The sequence below is a fragment of the Coenobita brevimanus genome, chromosome 71 (genome assembly GCF_032717465.1).
Source record: "Coenobita brevimanus isolate Jiangsu-jjx chromosome 71, ASM3271746v2, whole genome shotgun sequence".
In the NCBI taxonomy this organism is placed as follows: domain Eukaryota; kingdom Metazoa; phylum Arthropoda; class Malacostraca; order Decapoda; family Coenobitidae; genus Coenobita; species Coenobita brevimanus.
This window is the reverse complement of record NC_137024.1, coordinates 34,886,135-34,912,216: the sequence shown is the minus strand read 5'-3', so window position 1 is coordinate 34,912,216 and position 26,082 is coordinate 34,886,135. Positions and strand designations below refer to the sequence as shown.

Sequence of the window (26,082 nt, the reverse complement as noted above, 5' to 3'; positions counted from 1 at the left end):
GAGAATACAAAGAACAGCAACCAAGATGGTCCCCAGTCTGACAGACCTGTCATACAGAGAGAGGCTGGAAAAACTGGATTTGCCTTCGTTAGAGGAAAGGAGAAAGAGGGGAGACATGATTGCGGTGTTCAGGACCATGGTGGGAGTAGATAAAATTGACAAAGAAGATCTGTTTGTATGGGATAAGAGAGCAACAAGAGGACATGGAATGAAATTGAAAAAGTCAAGCTGCTTGAAGGATATCAAGAAATATAGCTTTCCTTACAGAAGTATAGACTTATGGAATAGCCTGGACAAAGAGATCGTCCAGTCTAAAAACTTAAACGAGTTTAAAGTTAAATTCGACTTACTGAGAAACAGCGACGGAAACCCACGAGCATAGTACATTCCGTGTATATCACAATTAGGTATATTCTTAAATATTTGGAACGACTTAGACAAAGAGGTGGTGCATGAGAAAAACATTCATGTGTGTAAAGGTAGACTTGATAAATGTGGATATGGAGACAGGACAATACGAGCATTGCTCAATTCCTGTATACTACAAATAGGTAAATACAAATAGGTAAATACACACACTGGAGGAGACGAGACATGTCCAGAGAAGCTCCTGCTTCACCTCACGAATATCTAGTTGTAATAGACTGGTGCAGAGCTCTAGTTTAAGTAATCCTCAGCAATCCCTTTTCTACTGCTCATACTCCTGCCATTTCACTTTTAAGCCATACCAGTCTCACAACGATAGATTAATGTGGGAACTAACACAACTTCATGCAATCCTCTTTGTACCATATCTCCATCATGCTTGCATGGCAGCTCTCCATGCAGCCCAATCTCTGGCAGCCTCCCTGTTCAGTTTATTATCCCTAAAGTTACACTTTATGACCTTGTCCACAGCCTTTTTCAGTCTATCTCTTGCAACCCTATCCCCGAGGTTCACACTGCTCTCCCTCCTCACCCAATTTATCTCTTGCAACCATATCCCCGAGGTTCACACTGCTCTCCCTCCTCACCCAATTGTCTTCCTCCATCCTCTCAACATGTCCAAAACCATCTCATCCACCACTCTTCATCACAACACCAATACATTCCAGTCCTATCCTTCTCAACTCTTCAATAGTCATCCTACCTCCCCATGCCTTGCATTCAAAGATGCACTACACATCCATCTAATCATTGTCATTTCTGTATGTTTGAACCCACAAATATCCTCTTTCTTTGCTGCCCAGGTCTCACTACCAAACAGCATTACACTCCTAACACATGCTGCATACAAATATCTCTTAGCACAGAGGGACAGTCCACTCTGTTGGGCAAGGCAACAGCTCCCTGAACTTCCTCCAACCTCTTCTTGTTTACCTTAGCTACAGAGCTAGTTCCATCCTCACCTCCTGTATATAACATGTCCCCCACATAACAAAACTCCTCCACACATTCAAGAGACTTTCCAGCAAGATCAATCCTTTCATGCCTGACAATCTCTACGCGCTCTCCCCGACACACCAAACACATGAAATCAGCAATATTTTGCAGTCTACCTCCGAGACCACTACATTTCTTAAGCACACATTTATCACAAACACTGCACAACATGGAGTTACTTCCCACACCCTTGTTGTAAACTGCACACTGTCACATTCCCTCCGCTTTCACAGTAATGCCACCTGTCCTTGATGACTTAAGTTTCAACCAGATTTACTCTCAAACCTTTGTGCCCCATTCTGTCTATAGATCTTCCCTCTGCCTCCCTTTCATTCTCTACAATTAACACCAAGTCATCAGCATACAACATCTCCCATAGAAGTCCATTTCTGAAGTCACGTGAGAGAGCTTCAAGCACTGTGACAAACAATAAGGGGCTCAAGACTGTCCCCCGATGCATGCCAATATTCACCAAAACTCACCACTCAAATCTCCATTCACTCTCACCTGAGTGAAAGCACCCACATACACCACCATAACCACTCTAACGAGACACTCCTCGATCCCAAGCTTTCTTATTGTCCACTTCACCACCTCCCTAGGAATTCTGTCAAAGGCCTTCTCCGAACCATGAAAAACAAAGTACAGCTCAGTTTTCTTTTCTGTCTATTTTTCCTGAAGTTGTTGGACAATGAGTATGACATCAGTGGTCCTTTAGCCTGGCATAAACCCACATCTCATATCACCAGGATTCACTCTTTCCCTTATCGTACCTTCTAGGGCTCACTCAATTACCTTCATTACTTGGTCCAAAAGTTTTATGCTTCTATAATTTCCTCTTTCCATGGCATCACCCTTGCCCTTATAAAAATTTACAACCACACTCTTCAGCCAGTCATATGAGACAACACACTCGTTTTGTTTTGTTTAAAGGCTCCAACATGCTTGCATGCATTGGCCTTGATCACCTAATGGTGGCTCTCCATGCTGCTCGATCTCTGGCAGCCTCCCTAATCAGTCCCTTATCCATGAGGTCACAGTCTGTGACCCGGTTCCAGGTCTTTTTCAGTCTGCCTCTCGCAAGTCTGCCCCCCCAACTTTCACGCTTCTCACTTTCCACGCGCTCACATATATAAAATGAAATTTATCAAATCAGTAACTAACACACTCCTATGTCTCCTGAGGCCTTCAACGTTTCAGCAGTCAACCCAGACACAACCACTGCCTTCCCCAACTGCATCCTAGCTATTGCCCTGCTCACAGTAGCAGCATCAATCATACTGAGACTTTATTATCAAAGCCTTCATAGTACCAGCCATCTTCCTTCTGTGTGCCACTTTACATTTTACTTCCTTTGTACATTCAACCATCTTTTTCTACAACTGTACCTAGATAATTTAACTCCCACACCATTTTATAACATATCAATCTGTCAAGAGACAGCTGCCTTAATCTTGGAAGGGGTGGCCACCAATGAACTGCCTTCACGTTACTCTGTCCTCTGGCATCAGGCTACGTATGTCCAACTCACACATTACTAACTCATACAGCTCTCCATCCCATCTTTCCATCTCAACCTCAGTCTCCCCCTCCCACCTCATTCACATACACTATCCTACGGCATTCTCTCTACTATCCGTCGTCGCAACATCCAGTCCAACGATATATCCAGCGAAATTAGGGAATATCTGGCTCAGAAGCAGAAGCAATGGGTAGTACCATGCACTTTCCAGCAGTGAAGTGTATCATCTGGCTCACACACAGGACCCAATTGGCGCACAGGCAGACCCTGCAACATGCCAGCCAATTACAATGCATTGCAGGAGTGGCCCCAACGCACCAGGCCTACCATAGCTCTTTCGGTCTCTTCCCGTGGACGCTGTATAGTTAGGATGTACTGTGCATTGTGCATCTGTGACCCACACAGTGGCTACCCCCTAGTGCTGTGACTTAGCCTGTGGCCCCCTTGTGCTGAGTAATCTTTGTGGGAACCATTTGCCTCTAGACCACATGGGATTAAGCGCACTGTGCTGCATAGTTTACTACTTTACCCTTCACTCTTGCCAACACTAGGTGAATACAGTATGTCTATCAATCTACTGTCAGACGCCTTAATTCCATATGGGGTGGCCACAAACAAACTGCCTCCATGTGGCCCTGCCCCCGTCATTTCACCGCCCTGCTCCCAGCTCACACTCCCCTCTCTCATATCCCTCTCCACTCCATCCTTCCATCTCATCCTTGGCCTCCCTCTCCCTCTCCCCCCCTCCACCATACTCACATACACTCTCCTCATCAGTCTCTCACTCTTCATCCTCTCCACATGGCCAAACCACCTAAGTTGTTTTTCCTAACGCTTCCTATCACATCCATATCCACACCACAATGCTCCTTCACACCCTCATTTCTTTCATTTGTCAGTCTGTCTCTCCATGTGACTCCACATGCTCCTCTCAAATAACTCATTTCCACTGCTCTCACTCTCGACTTCTGTCCCTTCAACAAGGTCCAAGCTTCAATTTCATACGTTAAGAGCTGTTATCACAATATTGTCATGTAGTAACTTTTTCACTTCCATACTCACTTCCCTGTTTCTCATCACTGCTTTCAAGGAACCAGCAACTTTTCTTCCTTGTTCTACCCTTTCAAGCACTTCACCCTCTAAATTTCCATCCTTACTCATCAAACCACCCAAGTACTTAAACGCACCCACATTTACCATTTCCTCATCCAACCTCACTGTACATTCACTGGCTTCACTTCTCTCGAAGACCATAACTTTACTCTTCCCTACATTCACCTTTAGATTCCGTTTCTTATATACTCTCCCACACTCATCCATCAAGCCTTGCAGCTCCCCATCGTCCTCAATAAACAACACAGTATCATCTGCAAACAACAGTACAGGGAGTTTCTAAACACTGCCCTCTCTCATTGTAATACATACTGTACTATATATACTGAATTGTATTTTATGCTTAATTTTAATCTTTTACTCATGGGTAACATTGTAGGAAAGTTTTTAGGAGACAGGGTCAAGACGGATGGCTTAGGGTAGTGGCACATTATCAGCTTGAAGCCAAATGGACAGCTGACTTGGGGTACCTACACAGTACCTGGCGTCCTGCAATATCTGGTTCGGAGGTTGGCTGAATTATGCCAGATAACTGAGAGATTACTGTATAGAGAGGATTTAAAAGAGTATAGTAGGGCACCAAGTTTTGTGGCAACAGGTTTGGCAAATTCAATTTTCACAGCATAGACCAAATATTCCCCAACTTCCACTTCCACATGAAAAAAATTGAATTTCGTGCACAAATTTCGGGTTTTGGGTAGTACTGTATTTTGAACTTTGAATTTTCCATGCCGCCCACCCACAACCCACCGCCATCTAGAATGATGTCATGTCAACACTCAGTCTACCCACTCCCGCCAGTATGTATGAACGCCGCTGGGTCCATTGTGTTGGATTCTCACGGTTCAATGGCCTCTAGTATACCTGGTGGTGTGGGGAAAGGGCCTGGTGGTGTGGGGGGAGGGACAGGAGGTAGTGGTGGTGATAAAAAGTGCCTGGGACCTTCAAAACTGGGAGGAAAGGCTAAGGCAAAAAGAGAGTATCGTGTTGGAGTGAAGAAACGGCAGTATGATAATGAAATTAAATGAAAAGCATCTAGCACAAGAGGAAATTCAGCACAAAGTGGCAGTGTTGCATCAAGTGGCATCTGAGGAGGCAGAGAGAGAGGGGGGGTGGTAGTGAGGCACAGAGGGGTGGCGGTGAGGTGGCTGGCAGTGAGGCATCGAGAGGTGGCGCCGAGGTGGCTGGGGTTTCAGGGCACTTTGCCGTCAAGTCAGTTCGCCGTCACAACAATGACAATACAATTCGCCGTCATTAATGAAGACAGCTACAGTTGAAGTTAGAATATAATTCAAAGGTGACTACAGCAAGGAAGAAACAAGTTAATTATTGAGTAAAGGTGCAACTAATAAATAATATCCAAAGCTTACACTATTGAACATAGACCTGATAGATCCCCCTGAAATATAGTTATAAAAGTATAGATTAATTCATAATAAGTATATTTATAAAAGTATTGCTTAATTATTAATATGTATATTTATAGAATGACGGGGAATCGTCCAGGGTGTGAATTCTCCTGATGGGGAATCATCCATGTTTTGACAGGGAATTGTCTGATGGCGAATTGTCTAGGAACCGTGGCTGGCAGGGCCCAATAACCCCACCACGTGCCTCGGCTACTTACCCTCAGCATCCATTAAACACCTCAACCTGGTCTCTGTGGTATGTTTCTCCTCATATAATGTGTGTTTATTGTTTGTATCTCACAATGCAAAGTACAATATTGATTTGATGTACAGTACTGTACTGGATTGCAAGTGAAAATGAAAATCTGGTGTTACTTTAGGATAGCCAGGAACCAAATAGCATTTTTGCCAAAAGGACAATGCCCCAACTTTCACAATTTCAACTTTCGCACATTATTTTCGGTCCCAATTAGGCGCGAATGTTGGTGCCCCACTGTATGCATCTGAAGTCTAATTGGGCTATTTATTGCAGCAGATGATCGACTGTCATCACAAACTATGATTGATTTTCCAATATATAAGCATACCCTGATAACTGAGAAATTGAAAACTGACAATCTGCTCTTTTGAACATGGGACATACCCTGGAAAACCATCCTGCTGTGCTTCCTTTACTCTGATCTGGCCATCTGACCATCAGCAATTTGAAATACACCCGGTTCATTTCATGAATTTAACACTGTTACAAGAAACATCACATTTATCTTTATACATGAGATCACCATACAAGGATTCCCATTACATCATCATCATCATCATCATCATCCTTAATTTTCTGATAAAATTGTGGCACACCCCACATTTATGTAGACATTTCATTCCACTTATGCCTCCACTGCTGGACACACACACACACACACACACACACACACACACACACACACACACACGGAAACCCACAAGCATAGCACATTCCGTGTATATCACAATTAGGTATATTAGGTAAATACATAAATATTTGGAACGACATAGACGAAGAGGTGGTGCATGAGAAAAACATTCATGTGTGTAAAGGTACACTTGATAAATGTGGACTTGGAGACAGGATAACACGAGCATTGCTCAATTCCTGTATACTACAAATAGGTAAATACACACACACACACACACACACACACACGAGAGAGAGAGAGAGAAAGAGAAAACTATGGTTAACCTTATGACAGCCGCACAGAAGTCTATTTTGCCTTCATGGGCTTCCATAAACATTGCCTCAGCAAGTGATATGAAGGTCAAGGATGCAAATTTCTTGTGTACTACCTCTTTTAATGAATTCTTTTACTGATTTCTTTTATAACCTTTGAATGCAGAAGTAACAGCAGGAGGAAAGGAAAAAGGAAAGGAGAAAATAGGAAAAGGAAAAGTGGATGAAAAACAGAGAGGGGGAGAGAAGAGAGATGGTTTGTTAATGTGAGGTTTTACAATGGAAAAACATATACCTTCCTACACAGGACTGGTTTGTATGGTACCCTGGGTTTAACAAAAGATTGCATAAACTGGTTACTGTACAAACACAAACGCATGACATTTTCAGAATAAACATATCCTTTCGACAATCACCGAACATGGTATAAACATCCTGGTTTCATTTTATGTCTGTTGTTGGTTGTTTACTTATTTGGGTGGAGGCTGGAATGCATCTTCACTATTTCTTAAGAAACTTACAGGGAAAAGTGCTTGGGAATCTGACCAAATCGATATTAGATGACTGTCAAAGGTATGCATATCGGAGTATGCCTACATATATCTATAAAAATTTTATCCTTACGTCTCTGGGATGCCATATGGTCTCTACACTGAGTGACTAGCCAAATGGTTTCCTGTACCCCGGAGACCATTTACTATGCTGGGTGGTAACCATATAACCATTTTTTTTTTTTTTGGCAGGGTTAAGTGTTCCCCAGATTCTCCTATCTCAAATCACTTAATCATGGCAAATGTTTCGGATAGCCTCGGAGGGCCCAATACCTGCCCAGGGCCCCAACCAAATGGGCAGATTTGTATGACCATGTGGAATGTGACAGGTGTGAAAGAGGAGAGCAAGAGGGCAGAAGTGGCGAATATGTTCAAGAGTGGAGATATGCCATGATGGCTTTGTGTGAAACAAAGATGAAAGGGTGTGGAGTGGAGGAGTGGGAGGGTGTGAAATGTGTACAATTGGGCATGAATGGGCGAGGCAGATGCGAGGAAGGAGTTGCTCTGTTGATGAATGAAGTGTGGTAGAGTGGAATGAGAGACTACAAATGTGTCATCTTGAGGTGTATGTATGTCAAGTTCAAGTTTGAGAAGGTGAAAGTGGCTGTGATCGTAGTGTATGCACCTTGTGATGACAGAAGTGAGAGAAAGACAGGTTTTGAGATAAGCTGGATGAAGCAGTGGGAGAAATGCCAAGGAGCCATAAAGTAATCGTAATTGGCGATATGAATGGAAGAGGTGGCACTGGTCTTGAGGATGACATAATGAGTTGTTTTGGAGTACTGGGAGAAAATGATAATGGGAAGCAACTGAAGGATATGTGTCAGGAAAGGAGGTTGTGCATTTGTAACTCATATTTCAAACACAAAGATGCACATAAATACTGTATATATGGTATAGTGGGAATGGGGATCGTGTTGAAAGGAGCCTGATTGATTACGTGCTAGCAGAGAGGTCGATGCTGGGAATGGCTGCTGATAAGAGGGCTGTGAGAGGACAATGTGGAAGTCTGTCAGATCATATGATTGTGGTATGCAAGATCAAGCTGAGAGGAGTGAGGTGGACCAAGAGACAAAGGAACAGTCAGGGTAAAAGACTGAAAGTCAAGAAGCTGAGAATCAAAGAAATGGCAGATGAATACAGGACCAAAGTAGGGGAGGAGTTAGAATCAGTGAACTGGAATGAAATGGATCTGGACAACTTGTGGAATGCATATTGGTGTGGTTAGTTAGGAATGCTAAAGCGGTGTGTGGTGTGGCAAGAGTACCAACAAAGAAGATAGGTACGGGATGGTGGGATGAAGAGGTTATGATAGCGGTGGAGGAAAATAGGAAGAAGTGATTACAGGAAAGGGGTTCAATTGAAATAAGAACTGAATATATCGAGTGCAAGAAGCATGTAAAAAGACTAGTGAAGAGGAAAAAGGAGGTAAATGATGATCTAGGAAGAAAAATGAATGCAAATTACTCTGAAAATAGGAAGTTATTCTGGAAACAGGTGCGGATATGTGGAAGTGACAGCAGCAAGAAATGTGAAAGTGTGAAGGATGTAACTGGTAGATTATTAACCCATGGGGATGAAGTAAGGGACAGATGGAAAGAATATTTTGAAAGCCTGATGACAGGGAACAGACACAGAGAGCCACTGTAAACATGACTGGTTTTGGGGGGTGTGGAGAGAAGGAATGCAGTGCCAGGGAATGTGGACTCGCATAGGTGAAGAACACTGTAAAGTGGCTGAAAATTGGGAAATCATCTGGGGCTGATGAGGTGTATGCAGAGATGATTAAGGCTAGTGAAGAGAACGGAATGAAGTGCTTATTGGAGATACATAAAATGGCATGGATGAGTGAAACTGTGCCGGCAGAGAGGAAAAAGGCTGTGATTGTAATCCTGTACAAAAATAAAGGTGATCGAAGTGAGTGCAAGAATTATCATGGCGTAAGTTTACTGAGTGTGGTAGGGAAGGTATATGGAAGAATTATTATAAAGTAAGAGAGATATCAAAAGTCCTAGTGAGTGATGAACAGGGTGGCTTTAGGAGTGGTAGAGGATGTATGGATCAAATATTTGCAGTAAGACAGATAGTGGAGAAGGCTTGTGAGAAGGACTACAGTATAAGGTGTTTACGGAATTCATTGATCTGAAAAAAGCATACGACAAAGTAGAGAGAGAAGGATTGTGGAAGGTTTTGCACATGTAAGGTGTAGATACTAAGCTGCTAGGTGATGTCGAGTTCTTATGATCGTACTGAAGCATGTGTAAGGGTAAATGGGCTAGTGAATGGTTTACGATCAATGTGGGCGTGTGGCAAAGTTGTGTGCTGTCCCCATGGTTGTTCAATAAATATATGGATGGGGTGATGAGAGAATTTAAAACACGAGTAATGGAGAGAGGGATGGCGTTGGTAATGAATGGTGATGGATGGAATATCTCTGAATTCTTGTATGCTGATGATGTAGTGCTACCTGCAAGTACCACACAAGAACTTGGCAGACTAGTGCAGAATTTTGCTAATGTCTGTGAGCGTCATGCCTTGAGAGAAAATGTAGAAAAGAATAAAGTGATGGTTATTGAGGGAGAAAGTGAATCCCAGTGTTATGTTACAGTGAATGGTGAGAGACTGGAATTGGTGAGAGAATTCAAATGCCTTGGTATAGTGATAGAAAAGAGAGGAAAATGTGCAAAAGAAGTGGAAAGTAGAGTAACACATGAAAAGAAAGTAGCTGGTGCTATGAAGGCCTTGAAAAGAAACAGGTTTGAGTGTTGCAGCTGTGTGAGGCTTACATGAAGGAGTGTTAGTACCAACTTTAACATATAAATGAGAGACTATGATATGGCATGAAAATAAAAAGTCAAGAGTGAAAGCAGTGGAGATGGGACTGCTCAGCAATGTATGTGGAGTACATTAAGTGGATAGGATACGAGATAATGTTATTCATAAAAGATGTGGAGTAAGGCAGTCTGTGGACACCAAAATCAAAGAGAGTGTACTGAGATTGTATGGTCATGTGAAGAAAATGGACAACAATAGAGTGGTGAAAAAGGTATATCTGAAATCTGAAGGAGGAGGGAGGATATGGTGGATGAGTGTATGAGGAAGAGAGGTATGGAAGTCAGTGAGGCTAGGGGACTGACAAGAGACTGAGCTGGCTGGATGAATGTTGTGAGAAGAAATGCATGATCAGGGATTTTTAACGTGACAGCATCTGGAATGACTCTATCGGATACATTTGTGTGAAGCTACAGGATGTGGTGTATCAGATTGAGCCAGGATTCCGACGGCTTGAATGATGAATGAATGGAAGCGTGGCCCATTAGCCTGGGCAAACTTAGGCTGTCTGGACGTGCTACTCCTCACCCTGCCTTAGGGTGGAAAATGAGGTCCAGATGATGATGACAATTAACCTGTCCGTGTACACACAAAATAATGTATTTTGTGTAACAAATAAAATAAATGAAAAAACATATTTATGTTTACACTGGCAACAACACTTGTAATGCCCTGTGACAAATGCAATGACCCCTCCGACTACATGGGTTCAATTTTGCGATTTTCACCATTTCCACAGACAGATAAACCCTACCCTGATTCCTGTTATGCGGGAATGAATCTTGTTTGAGTGGGACAATCCCAGAAATTGGCCCCCCTAAAACATGTCTGTTGGGTGCTGACAGTCCAAAGTCCCAAGAGGTGACATGTCAACATGGCTGTCAAGCATGAATGCCGAGCAGGAGCACTCTGTGTCCTCTTCCCTCTTCCTCATTCCCCTTCTGCAGGGGAGAGAGAGAGAGAGAGAGAGAGAGAGAGAGAGAGAGAGAGAGAGAGGCCTCTCAGTCTAATATACACCCCTCCTCAGCACTCATGCATTGCTCCATCCCCTGCCATGGTACCTGATCACCACTTATTTACCACTTTGTACACTCTAATTACAGTCGATCCCCCTATTAGCAGGGGTTAAGTACTGGACCCCCAGTAAATGGGTGAAATCCGCTAATATTCCAAAAAAATCACTAGTTTCACAGTTTTAACTATTCCCATTACCCACAGTCCCACTGTGAGACCTGTAAATGCATTTTATGGCACATTAATAAAAAAAATAGTACTGTACAGGATGATATACAAGCTTTCTGGGGTACAGGAGCACAAAAGGCTTCTCATTTTTCTTGATTGAACACACCTTCCCCTCATTCTCACCAAAATGTCAGCCGACAGTCGCAAATGACTGCCCTTCATGCACCATATTCAGCAATTTCAAAATATTCCAACAATATCATTTTCTTCTGCTGCTTAGGCTCGCTAGCAGCAGATGCACCCTGAGCAGCATGCTTACAACCCATTTTTCACAGGGATGAAGAATGGAGTTAATTAATGAAGCTGTAATAACACAGAGAACACATGTGGAAACACAACTCGTGAGATGAGCTGAGAAAGAATGAGCGCAGTGGCATATGATTGGTTTCCCTCTCTGAATGGCCAAAAAGACAGGGAGACAGAACAAACGTAGGAAGATATTATGGGATGATACCCTAGCAGGCAATCACAAGCAAGCTCGCACTGTGAGAAAACAACAGGAGATTTGTGTTGTGAAATACTGAGTACTTTAGGAGTGTTGATATCCTGCATTGTAGAGCACAGACCTAGATTGGGTAACAGCACAGTTTAACTGTATAGGACAGTGCTTCTCACAATATTTTTCACAGGAAACATGCAAATAAATCACTTAAGAACCACTAGGAACAACTGATGTTGTGGGCAAAGAAGAAATATTTTCCTGTGAATCTTTTAAATAATTTCCCAGAGAAATTCGCAAATATGCGAACCTATGAATGGCAAACCGCGAATAGCAGAGGTTGACAGTTACCCTTTTACAATAAATATTAGATATGATCGGGGGTAGGGGGGGGGATTTTTTTTTTTCAAAGCCAAAGGAGGAACTCTGGGAAAAAAAAATTATTTCACCACAACAATTCCATTTAAAAAAAAAAAAAAAAAAAAAAAAAAAAAAAAAAAAAACCATACACCAGCTTACTGGTGTCCGTAACAGTTAGACTTGAACAGCTGTGGGTTGAAATTTGGTGGGAAACAACTCTGGGGAAGCGAGTTCGGGGAATGAAAGAATTCTGATAGGCAGACGTTCTGCAATATGGCTGAGTGACATTCCAGTTAGCGCTACCAGATGCCCGAGTAGCACGAGGGAAGGCATGGAGAGGTGGCACCATGGACGCAACTTCGTCTGAGCATTTGTCAAAAAAATATCTGTAAAATAATGCAAGGGAGGCAACATTCCTTCTTACTTGTAGGGGAGGTAGTTTATTTATTTATTATTTTTTTTTTTTATTTTTTTTTTTTTTAAGTGTCCGACTCTGGGCATAGGCTTCACAGCCTGCTCTCAAGGCCCAGCAGTCCTCCTACATACCATACACCTCTACATGTCACTAATTCGGCGCTAACACCCACCGTCCATATTGAATACATGCTAGTGCTGTCTCATACAGGACTGGTGTATTGGTATTAGCGGGGGTATTTTTACGACATGTCGGCGGGTCTTCTGGTAGATCAGTAAAGCCTGATTTTAATGAAATTCAAATCCTTAAACTGTTGCCTGCCCCAGCCGGGATTCGAACCTGGGTCCGTTAGGACTACAGGCCACCTCTCTACCGATTGAGCCACCGCCTCCCCCAATGGCAGGGTTGTTAATGATTCTAACAGCTTTGTTCTGAATTTTATCTAGTTGTTTTAATGCAACCTCTCCACATCTATTCCACAAGGGTGAGCAATATTCAAGCTGCGAGCGCACATGACTCTTGTGAATTATAGTTAACTGCTCATCAGCGAAGAAGTTACAGACTCAGTACAATAATCCAAGTTTCTTTGAGACGGTTTTAGCAAGTGATCTAACATGAGAGGTCCAGCTAAGGGCATTGTTAAGTGAGATGCCAAGAATTTCAATACTTTTGGAGATGGGAATATTAGTGGCACTGAAGGTAATGTACGAATCGGGCAATATCTGTCTATTAGTAAATTATATATATATTTAGTCTCACTAGCATTAAAAGAGACAAGGTTGTTTTGTCCCCATTCACTGATCGTAGATAGGTCTTGATTTATGGAGATGGCTGTACTGAGTTGGGAGGTAGAGATATTAGACTTTGTAAATGGATGTCTCAGTGTGAATGAACTATGTAGTGTTCAGTCATCTGTGTATGAATGGATGGGATTGTGAGTGACAGATAGGAGATCATTAATATGAACCAGGAATAGGGTTGGCACCAGTACTGACCCCTGCGGCACGCCGGCGTTAACTGAGTGGAAATTGGAATATACATCATCTACTTTTACTCTTATTTTCATGTCACTAAAATATGAAGAAATCAAAGGAACAAAAGACGTTACTCCATAGCAAGGGAGTTTGGACGCAGGGAACGGTGCCATACTCTGTTGAAAGCTTTAGAAATCTCAAGGGCTACTGCATGAGTTTCTCCATGTAGATCAATTGATTGATGGATGGTATGAGTCAGGAGATTGAGTATGTCAATGGTGGATCTTTCATGGCGATTACCATATTGTCTATCACTATTTAAGTTGTTGGATTCAAGATGTTTAACAATGTGCTTATTAATTAAAGTTTCAAATACCTTATCAAGAGATGTGACAGCTTTTGGTCTGTAATCAGAGGGGTCAGATGAACTTCCTTTCTTCGGAATTGGGTGGATATTAGCTTCTTTCCATGAATTTGGGAATAAAGAAGTTTGTATACATAGTCAGAATAATTTAGCTAGAACAGAGGCAAGTTCAAGGGAACACTTTTTCAAAACAATTGGCAGAATTCCATCTGGGCCCAGAGCTTTGTTGGTAGGTAAATTGAGGAATTCCAAATGTGCAAATGGTACCATTTGTATGGTACCATTTGCGCGATTGGAATTCCGCAGAAAGATTCAATTATACTGTACATTACCCACGTAAGTGGAAGGATCACTGTACAGTGCAATGCTTAAGAAAAATAATTCACCCTCTCTCAAACAGGTTGGATCATGATTAGAATTTGGAAAAAAAAAAAAAAAATCATCATCCAATCCTGTCACCCTATAGAGAAGTGTAGGAACCCGGGGCTAGGCAAGTTGGTCCTGACATTTAAGATAAATATGACCACCCTCACACATCCCTGAGTGGCATTACATAGTAATAAACGTCAACCACTCCTTGGATATAAAACCACACAGGCTCAATCTGATTGAAGCACCTTGATTACTCACTATACCACCAGGTGCCATGATTTGGTTATATGGTTACCACCCAGCATAGTAACTGGTTTCCTAGTGTACAGGAAACCACTTGGCTTGTCACTCAGTGTAGAGTTCCCCATAGGCTGAAGGAAGAGGAAAGAATGAAGGAAAAAAAAGACAGAAGAGGAAGGATGGAAGAGAGGAAAGGGCAGACACCCAAAGCTGCACTACAGTGAGTGAATGGTGAGCACTCCCATCTACCACCAAAAAAAAAAAAAGTCAGTGGGATACTAGCCTAACGTTAGTATCCTATGGGGTGACCTTTGTCATGCAGACACTCCTGAAGATCGTCAGGGACAGAATCTGCAGTACATTGGGTACACATTGCTCTACATATTCAGTCTCCACCAAAAGTGAGACGGAAAATGTGTCTTGCTGCCTTAGCTCGTTCTTGATGATAGTTCACAGGTTTTTTATGAGGTTGAGGTCTGGAGAATTACACTGTCAGTTCTCTAGTATTTCACTCTGACAATCCCCAAGACAAACATTGACATCTCAGGCTGTGTGACAAGGCACCCCGATGAGCATAAAAATGTTCGTCCAGCACTTATCCCATGGTTAGGAAGGTGGTCACATCCTAAGTAGCTATTTCTGTTCATTATTTGGCTGCATGGCAACACAAGTTCAGTTTGCCCATGGTAACCACAGGTACCCCATACCACCACACCCTGTTTAACATATTCTGGTGCAGGGCAGGTCTAGCAGGTCACTGCCATGTCCGAGGTAAAGCTGCCACAGAACGTGCTGCCACTTGTCAGTATCCCACCCAGCATTTGTGTAAAAAAAACAGACTCTATACCACACCTGCTGACAAGTGACAAGGGGTTTAATCACCGGGTGGAAGATGTGATGGCCAAGACCATCATGAATTACTCTGAATACCATATGTGTGGACAACTCAGGCAAAATATGAGGGTTTCTAGCTTTCAATTCTCTTGCAGGAATATGTGAGTTAGCTTCTAGATGACCACAGATAATGCTTTGTGTGCTGTGTAGTCTTGCATGGCCTGCCAGTGTGAAGACTATAGGCAGGAACATCATGGCTGCCCAAGTCCTTCAACGACTTGATCCCACTGTTTGCTCTATAAATCCCATAATTCTTGGAGTTTCTTTCAATAGATGGTATGCCTGCTGCAGGGAGATTATGGTCATCAACTGATCATGAGTAAAGTGCTGATTCTTACCAAACTTAGAGAAAAGTCCACAGAAATATGGACAACTTCAGGCAAAAACAGGGCATGATTGAAGAGCAAACCAGTGCCAATATTCACCCTACCAACGCCCAGCAACAACTGAGCTGTCTCTCTGACTCATGACGGGATGATGCATGTTCAAATTTAGTTGCCAGAAGTACGATAAATTATTTTGGCCCACCTGAGTAAAAATGAAGGGGGAATGTACACTTCCGCCAAAACTGTATTCAGGGAAAGATTTTACCAAATGATTTTTTGACAAACTACATCCTTAATATTTTTAATAACATATTATTCTATATACATATAAGTAAGTACTATATAGGTTGGTAAGTTTTGCTTTTGGTGGTCATTATTCATCATAATGATGATGATGAATAAGTACACTCTGCTCACTGATGTCACACTACAGCACATTAGATAAGCAAAGCATATCCATTCCTTACTTCTCTTCCCTCAGTCCTTATTATTCTCTCTCTCTTGTTAAACATTCTAGAATTTCCAGCACCAATTGTCACAACAGCATCAAAAGCCAGTAGGCTATCTCATTACAGAACCCATTTCGACCTCAGATGCATACTCACTTCAATCCGCTTCACTTCCCTACCCCTTATCACTACTCTAAGCGAACCTGTAACCTTTCCCTCGTGCAGTACCCACTCATATACTTCATCCTCTATATTTCAGTTCTTGTTCATCCCACCAATTACAGTATAGATATTGTAGGTTAATGGGAAAACTAAGAAGCAACAAGATTTCAGTACTGGTTACTTACTTCACTTATCCTTGAAGTTTTCTTGTGTTGATCCTGCTTCTTCCTGTTTGCTTTCCACTGAATTTGTTATTGCTACTTGACCACATGGTGGAGGATCTTTTGTTTTCAAGAACCGCATCTTGGTATGATCATCAATGAAGGCTGTCTCTCGGCATTTTTTCAGCTTATGTTCAGCCTGAAAAGCAAAGTTGAAATTTATGTCACTATTCACTTGTCACTTGACCCATCAGTTAAAGTCAAGATCATCATCACTGAATCTCTATTTCTCAATATATGATGGGTAAGATACTGAAACAGAAAAGACAGAGCAAATATTACAAGAAGCATCTACAGACTGCCTAGTGAAACAGGAAGTCCATTATCATCATCATACCAACCTAAATCAACATCAGATATGGGGTGAGTCAAGATCCATAAATACAGAATCAGAGATGAAAAACTGGGAAACCATCAAACAGAATGTTCAGTAACACAGGCACACAACTATTTAGTGAAATGAACCGCAATCACTCACATATCCTACAAACCTTCAAAATTATGACTATAATTTACCAGAACCAAAACTACAGCATTGTCACATACAATTTGTATTATTTCTTCTTAGATGCACTTAAGAAATGCCTGACTTTCTTTCTCTCTCTCTCTCTTGCACACACACACACACACACACACACACACACACACACGTCAATCGCTCTTGAGCGATGAATTAATCACAAAAAGGAGAGAAGAGAAAGATTTGGGAGTGCTGGTCCAAGATACTTTGTCACCAGAAAAGCACATTAACAAGATAGTTGGAGAGACTTATAAACTCTTGACTAACATAAGAGTAGCATTTCATTATATGGATGAGGAAATGATGAAAAAATTGATAGTGGCCATGATCCGCCCCAGGTTAGAATATGCAGCGGTAGTGTGGTCCCCACACAAAAAGAAAGATATAAACAAGATTGAGAGAATACAAAGAACAGCAACCAAGATGGTCCCCAGTCTGACAGATCTGTCATACAGAGAGAGGCTGGAAAAACTGGATTTGCCTTCCTTAGAGGAAAGGAGAAAGAGGGGAGACATGATTGCAGTGTTCAGGACCATGGTGGGAGTAGATAAAATTGACAAAGAAGATCTGTTTGTATGGGATAAGAGAGCAACAAGAGGACACGGAATGAAATTGAAAAAGTCAAGCTGCTTGAAGGATATCAAGAAATATAGCTTTCCTTACAGAAGTATAGACTTATGGAATAGCCTGGACAAAGAGATCGTCCAGTCTAGAAACTTAAATGAGTTTAAAGCTAAATTTGACTTATTGAGAAACAGCGATGGAAACCCACGAGCATAGTACATTCCGTGTATATCACAATTAGGTATATTAGGTAAATACTTAAATATTTGGAACGACTTAGACAAAGAGGTGGTGCATAAGAAAAACATTCATGTGTGTAAAGGTAGACTTGATAAATGTGGATATGGAGACAGGACAACACGAGCATTGCTCAATTCCTGTATACTACAAATAGGTAAATACACACACACACACACACACACACACACACACACACGAGCAGCCGGAGAGAGCGGACGTCCCAGCCATCGCTCCTAACCTTAAGTAGTTTCAGGAATTTTGTCTGTCCTGTCTCCTAAGGTCTTGCCTTAAATTTAAAATAATGAAAGTTAATAGACTACCAAAAATGTAAAGATTTATTGGCTATAGTATACATGAATGTTTGTAGTTTTTTCGGTAACAGCTGTTTTGGTACTTTACATTAAACATGGCCAAAAATATAAACAATGAGGGACTGGAATTTCAAGGATTTGATGCCAATACCAATGTTATGGACCTGGTTAAAACATTAATTATGAGGATTAGTGAACTCGAAAAGAAAGTAGAGAATCTAGTGATAAAAGATGTGTCTGAAAATACGGAAACCACCATACAGAGTCTGATCCAGTCCAATGAAACAGCCAATGAAGAAATTAGGAATTTGAAGCGGGAAAATGTTGAACTGAGGAGGAAACTACAGTAGAAGAGAGTACTAATAAAACGGAGAAGGTGAGTAATGTATTAGAAGAACATAAGGCAAAGTGGGTACACTTAGAAGAAGAACAGAAAGAAGTGGTCAGCTTAAGAGAGATCATCCAGGAAGAAAGGGAAATGAACAAGAAAGAAATGGAAGAAAATGTAGTGAAAATACCGAAGAAAAAAGAGAAAATAGTGAGAGAAACTGTAGAAAGGAACAGATGTGTGGTAGCATTTGGAAACAGGGAAGAGGAAGAAAAGGTTAGGTTCGTAAGACTCGAGAGAGACACGAACATGGTGAGAGGAATATTAGGCAAGATTGACCCCGAAGGAGACAAGTGGGTAAAAGAAATTGAGGAAGTAAGGAGGATAGGGCCTTACAAGAAAGGGGAAACAAGACCAATGAGAGTCAAATTTACATCAGAAAGTGTAATAAATGAGATACTTAAAGTGACCTGGAAATTAAGCAAAGAGGCAGGGATGGAAAATATTATAATAAGAAAAGATCTGAATGAAGAAGAAAGAGAAGTTTTAAAATCATTAAAGGAAGAAGTAAAGGAAAAAAATGATAAGAGGACAGAGGAAGAATGTAATACTTTTTTTTTTGGAGAGTATTGGATATGAAAGTAAGGAAATGGTATTTAAGGATATAGAAGTGAAGGAAACTAGGGGGGATGGTTGTGAAAGATCAGAAGTTGAGGAAGTGGTACGGACAGAGAGTAGGAGAGAAGAGGGTATTAATAATGTCAAAAATAATTTGAAGGTGATATATACTAATGTTGATGGTTTCATATCGACAAGGATCGAAATTAATGATTTCTTGAGAGAACATGAACCTGATGTCATGTGCTTTGTAGAGACCAAATTAAGAGAAGATATTAATGTTCATTTGGGAGATGGTAAATACAAACTGTGGAGAAAAGACAGAAAAGAAAAAAAGGGAGGAGGAGTGATGATAGCAGTGAAGGACAACATAAATGTAGATACTGTGGAAATGGGAGAAGGCAGGGCTGAAGTGATATATATGAAACTAGAAACTGGAGAGAATGTTAAGAGAGATATGGCGGTAGTGTATGTTCCCCCAAAGACGAGAGCATGGAAGGATGACGAATACCATGAGATGTTGTCAGATATGGCTAGCTACTTGCAAAAAATAATTGAGAAAAGCAATAATATAATTTTGGTGGGTGACTTTAATTGTAAAGAGGTGAACTGGGAGAAATGGTACTTGGGAGGCGGCGAGGATTCGTGGGGCACTATGTTATTAAATATAATAATGAATAATGTGATGACGCAATGGGTCAAAGAAGAGACACGGTTTCGAGGTGAGGACACACCAGCAAGGTTAGATTATCTGTTCACCAAAGAACCCGATGTAATAGAATCATTGGAATATCTCTGTCCTTTGGGAAAAAGTGATCATGTAGTCATTGAGTTCCAGATGTTAATAGGAAAAGTCGAGCCAAGAGACGACCTTCATAGACAGGGAAGATACAACTTTGGGAAAGCAAATTTTACAGGATTGAGAAAATTTTTTGAAAATGCGGATTAGAGAAAATTCGGAGAAACAAGAGAGATACAGAGGAAGTGGGATATCTTTCTAGACCTCTATAATTTGGGAGTGGAAAAATTTGTACCAAGAGTAAGAAGGAAAGAAAACAGGAAAAAGGAGTGGTTTAATAGAAGGTGTATGATAGCAAAAAAAGAGAGAGATAAGGCGTGGAACAATTGGAGAAAGAGAGGTAACGACAGAACAAAGGAAGAATATAAAAGAACAAGAAATGAATACACAAAAATACGGAGAGAAGAAGAAAGGAATTTTGAAAAAGGTATAATTGACAAATGCAAGGATGAACCCAAACTGTTTTATAGATTTGTTAATGGCAAACTGAAACAAAAGGAAGGAATCACCAAGCTGAAAGTAGAAGGAGAGGTCTTTAAGGATGCGGCAATGCAAGCAGAAATAATGAACAAACGTTTCCAGTCAGTTTTCACTAAAGAAAAGGAGCTTGTGGAAGGGGAGGGAGTGATTAGAAATGTTCCGGTGATGAAAGATATAAAAGTGGAGGTACAGGAAGTGTATAAATTACTGGAAACTCAAGATGTAAGGAAAGCCCCAGGACCTGATGGAATTTCTAATTGGGTACTGAAGGAATGCAGAGAACAACTGGCAGATAAAATTCACAGCTTAATTGTATGCTCACTGGAAGAGGGGAAAGTGCCAAAAGAATGGAAGAGGGCAAATGTGGTACCAATTTACAAGGAAGGAAACAGGGAAGAACCCCTGAATTATAGACCAGTGTCTCTAACCAGCATGGTCGCAAAATTGTGTGAGAGAATCCTGAAAGACAGATGGATAAAATATCTGGAAGAGATGAATATTTTGGCTGAATGTCAGTTTGGATTCAGAAGTGGAAGGTCATGTGTTTCTAACTTGTTGAGCTTTTACTCAAGAGAGATTGATGTGGTACAGGAGAGAGATGGTTGGGTGGATTGTGTGTACTTAGACTTAGAGAAGGCCTTTGACAAGGTATCTCATAAGAGACTAATGTGGAAACTAGAATATATAGGAGGACTAAAGGGGAAACTTCTGGAATGGATGAGAGACTATTTGAGAGACAGACAAATGAGGACAGTAATAAAGGAAAAGATGTCTGGATGGAGGGAAGTAACAAGTGGAGTCCCTCAAGGCTCAGTGTTGGCACCAGTAATGTTCCTGATTTACGTAAATGATATGGTAGATGGAGTGAACAGTTATGCAAGTCTGTTTGCTGATGATGTAAAGATCTTGAGGAAGATAGAGGTTGAGGAGGATTGTAAAATACTGCAAGAGGATTTGGATAGGATACACAATTGGAGCCGGACGTGGGAAATGAAATTTAATGTAAAGAAATGTAAAATATTGGAAATGGGTAAAAGTACCAGGAGACCATCACTGAATTATTTTTTGGGTAATGAATTAATCACAAAAAGGAGAGAAGAGAAAGATTTGGGAGTGCTGGTCCAAGATACTTTGTCACCAGAAAAGCACATTAACAAGATAGTTGGAGAGACTTATAAACTCTTGACTAACATAAGAGTAGCATTTCATTATATGGATGAGGAAATGATGAAAAAATTGATAGTGGCCATGATCCGCCCCAGGTTAGAATATGCAGCGGTAGTGTGGTCCCCACACAAAAAGAAAGATATAAACAAGATTGAGAGAATACAAAGAACAGCAACCAAGATGGTCCCCAGTCTGACAGACCTGTCATACAGAGAGAGGCTGGAAAAACTGGATTTGCTTTCGTTAGAGGAAAGGAGAAAGAGGGAAGACATGATTGCGGTTTTCAGGACCATGGTGGGAGTAGATAAAATTGACAAAGAAGATCTGTTTGTATGGGATAAGAGAGCAACAAGAGGACATGGAATGAAATTGAAAAAGTCAAGCTGCTTGAAGGATATCAAGAAATATAGCTTTCCTTACAGAAGTATAGACTTATGGAATAGCCTGGACAAAGAGATCGTCCAGTCTAAAAACTTAAACGAGTTTAAAGTTAAATTTGACTTATTGAGAAACAGCGACGGAAACCCACGAGCATAGTACATTCCGTGTATATCACAATTAGGTATATTAGGTAAATACTTAAATATTTGGAACGACTTAGACAAAGAGGTGGTGCATAAGAAAAACATTCATGTGTGTAAAGGTAGACTTGATAAATGTGGATATGGAGACAGGACAACACGAGCATTGCTCAATTCCTGTATACTACAAATAGGTAAATACAAATAGGTAAATACACATTTGGAAAAGAAATGGGATAAAGGTAGAAAGCAAAATGATGATTTCTACCAAGAACTGGTTGAAGTGGAGACTCACAATAGACTGGTTGAACGTGTACACAAACTAGAAATGGCTTTCAAAAATGAAATTGATGAAATAAAGAAGCAGATGCACTTGCAAAAGGAAGAAATAGAAAAACTAGGAAGGGAGGCCAACAAGAAAGACACAACTATCAGTGAACTAACAGTGGAATTGAGTACACTTAGGAAGAAAATGAGTGAAATGGCAAGTACAGTAGTCAATCATGAGAGTGTTTTGGAAGAGTTCAAAAATGACACAGAGACAATTAGGCAAGTAAGTGGTCAGATAGACCAAAGCAGTGATACTGAGGAGAAGATAACACAGGTGAATGAAGCTGTGCAAAGCTACAAAAATGATGTGGAAACCACGTATGCTGAAATGGTGAAAGTAAAGAAAGACTTAGAAACAAGGGTGGAGGAAAAAAGCATTAAACAGGAAGTGAAAAGAATAATCCAAAACAATCCAAAGTTAGTCAGAGATTCAGTAGATATAAACAAATCTACAGTAATCACTGGTATAGAAGAGGAAGAAGTAAAAAACAAGATCACAAGAGACAAAAAGGAGATGGCAAATGTAATGAGCTTACTGAAAGAAGTATCAGAGGAAATCTGTAGTAAAGACATAAAGGAACACAAAAGGTTAGGGAAATATGAGAAAAGCAGGACAAGACCTCTAAAGGTGACTTTCCAGAGTGTAAACACTGTGGAAGAGATACTAAAAAATGCAAAGAATCTTATGGAAAAAGAGGAGTTCAAAAATGTATGGATAAAAAGATGCCTAACACAAGAGGAACTGGAATTACTGAGAGAGAAAAGGGAAGAAGCAAAAACAAAAAATGTGGGAAGATCAGAAGAGGAGAAGAAGAAATTTTTTTACAAAGTAATAAGATTGCAGGTACGAAAGTGGTACACAAACAGGATGGAATAAAAAGGAGGAAGGTAGTAATACCATGTCATGACAAGTATATAAACAAGATGATAAAGTTGATGTACTCAAATGTGGATGGAATGGTATCTAAATTACTAGAGATGAATGATTATGTCAGAAAAAATGAACCACAAATAATATGCCTAACTGAAACAAAATTAACACCAAGGATATCCAATCACATACTAAACTTAGAGGAATACAATATATGGAGAAGAGACAGAAATTTAAAAAAAAGGAGGAGGAATTATAATATTAACTAAGAAAAATCTAAAAGTCAATGAAATAAAACTAGATAAACCATCACAAGTAGAACTGATTGCAGTAGAGATCAACACATCTGAAGGGAAAGTAATTGTAGCCAATTTGTACATGCCACCCAGATCAAACACATGGGAAAGAGACGAATATGAGGACCTGGCAGAGAGTACAATTCAGAGTTTAAGATCATTACTACATAAAATGGAGAAGAGATCGGAAAGAATTATACTAACTGGAGATTTTAAAACAAATATAAATTGGAATACTCTAGATATAATTAGCCAAGAAAGCTGTTGGGACCAAAAGCTCCTAGATCTCGTGCAAGAGTTTTTCCTAACGCAACATGTGAGGGAAACCACCAGAAAAAGAGGACTCGATGTACCTTCAGTGCTAGATCTAATATTTACTAGGCAAGAAAATGATATTGACAGTTTAATATATCACCCTCCACTCGGCAAAAGCGATCATGCAGTACTAAATTACAACTTCAGGATAGCATATGACATAGTTAACAGCAATGAAAGTTACAAAAAGAGCCTAAACTATAAAAAGGGAAATTATCAAGACCTAAAGAAGTATTTCTTAGAAGTTGATGGGAAAATGAGCTTAGAGGACAAGATTTAAATGCTGTATATAAAAAATTCTGCGAATTTTATGAAATAGGAGTCCAGAAGTACATCCCACAGCACAAAGAAGCAGATAAGAAAATACAGAAATGTTCAATACAGAATGTAAAAAATCAAAAGAAAGAAGAGATTTGTTGTGGAATAGATACAGAAGACACAATAGTGAAAGGGCGCATAATAATTACAAACAGGCAAGAAACGATTATACAAGAATAGGGAGGGAAGCCCAAAAACAGTTTGAGGAGGATATCATAAATAAAAGTAGTGATCAACCAAAGCTGTTTTACAGCTACATAAGAAGCAAAACTAAAGTAAAAGATATAATACAATCCATTACAGATGAGGGAATCACTTATACACAAGAGAAAGATATTTGTGAAGCACTAAATAAGAATTTGCAATTAGTTTTTACAGAATAAAAAATTTTTGAGAGGGACTATGTGGAACATGCATGTCCACACATACTACCAGATATACAAATAGCAGAAAAAGTAATACAGGAGTTAAGTAAATTGGACAGAGGAAAAGCAAGTGGTCCTGATGAAATTTCATGTTGGGTGCTACAAGAATGTGCAAAGGAGTTAAGTAAACCATTATTTTTAATTTTCATGAAATCCTTGAGTCAAGGTTAACTACCTGATATTTGGAAAAAAAAGCAAATATTGTCCCCTTATTCAAGAAAGGAAATAGACAAAATCCACTCAACTACCGACCAGTATTACTAACCAGTGTTGTAAGCAAGGTATTAGAAAAGCTTATAAGAAAAGCTTGGGTAAATCATCTAGAACACAGTATGATAACAGAAAGACAGTTTGGTTTCAGAAAAGGAAAATCATGTGTTACTAATCTGTTGAGCTACTATGACAGAGTAACAAACACAATACAGGAAAGAGAAGGATGGGTGGACAGTATCTATTTAGATTTCAAGAAACCTTTTGACACAGTACCACACCAAAGACTTTTATGGAAACTGTACCATCGAGGAGGAATTCAAGGCAAACTGTTTTGCTGGATGCAAGATTTTCTCATAAAAAGAGAAATGTGAACAGTACTAAGAGGAAACTACTCATCATGGAAAGAAGTGACTAGTGGAGTACCACAGGGTTCAGTGCTGGCACCAATCATGTTTTTAGTGTATATAAATGATATAAACAGTAACACTGGAAATGAGAGCTATCTGAATATGTTTGCAGATGATGCAAAAATACAAAGGAAAATTACTAACACAGACTCTTGTAAAGAGCTACAAGAAGAATTAAATAAACTTCATGAATGGAGTAGTACTTGGCAAATGGAATTCAATGTGGACAAGAGTCATGTAATTAAGTTTGGTAAAAGTGGAAAAAGACCTGATTGGGATTATAAGTTAGGAAATAAAACCCAATACACATCAGAAAGAGAGAAGGACCTAGGTGTGAATATCAATAACAGACTATCTCCGGCTGACCACATCAGCGAGAAGGTACGGAACATGTATACACTGCATGCAAATATGAGAATAGCATTCACATACATAAATGAAGATATGCTAAGAAGGATAATAACATCATTCATTAGAACAACCCTGGAATATGCATCAGTAGTCTGGAGTCCTCATCTCAAAAAACACATAGACAAGATTGAAAAAGTTCAAAGGGCCGCTACAAGATGGATACCAAGCTTTAGGGACCTAAGCTACGAAGAAAGACAAAATAAACTGAATCTACCAACACTACAGGAGAGAAGGAAAAGAGGTGACATGATTATACTATATAAGTGCATATCAGGGAAGGAGAAAATAGACATTAATGATTACTTAACATATGGAGAAGCATCAGTAAGAGGACACTGCAAAAAACTGCATAAGAAGAGAGGTGATAAAGACGTAAGGAAATTCAGTTTCTTAAACAGAGGAATTGATCAATGGAATGCATTACCGAATGAAATAGT

The 26,082-nt window shown here is 40.2% G+C and overlaps 1 protein-coding gene across 1 annotated transcript in view; it reads right to left on the bottom strand.

Annotated features, from left to right (window-relative positions):
- Positions 1 to 16,476: 16,476 nt before the first annotated feature.
- Positions 16,477 to 26,082, bottom strand: part of frj (membrane bound O-acyltransferase domain containing farjavit) — a 179,931-nt gene continuing 170,325 nt past the window's right edge. Inside the window, exon 10 of the mRNA XM_080277842.1 lies at positions 16,477 to 16,650. Coding sequence (XP_080133968.1) covers positions 16,477 to 16,650 — 174 coding nt within the window. The remainder of the gene's footprint in view (positions 16,651 to 26,082) is intronic.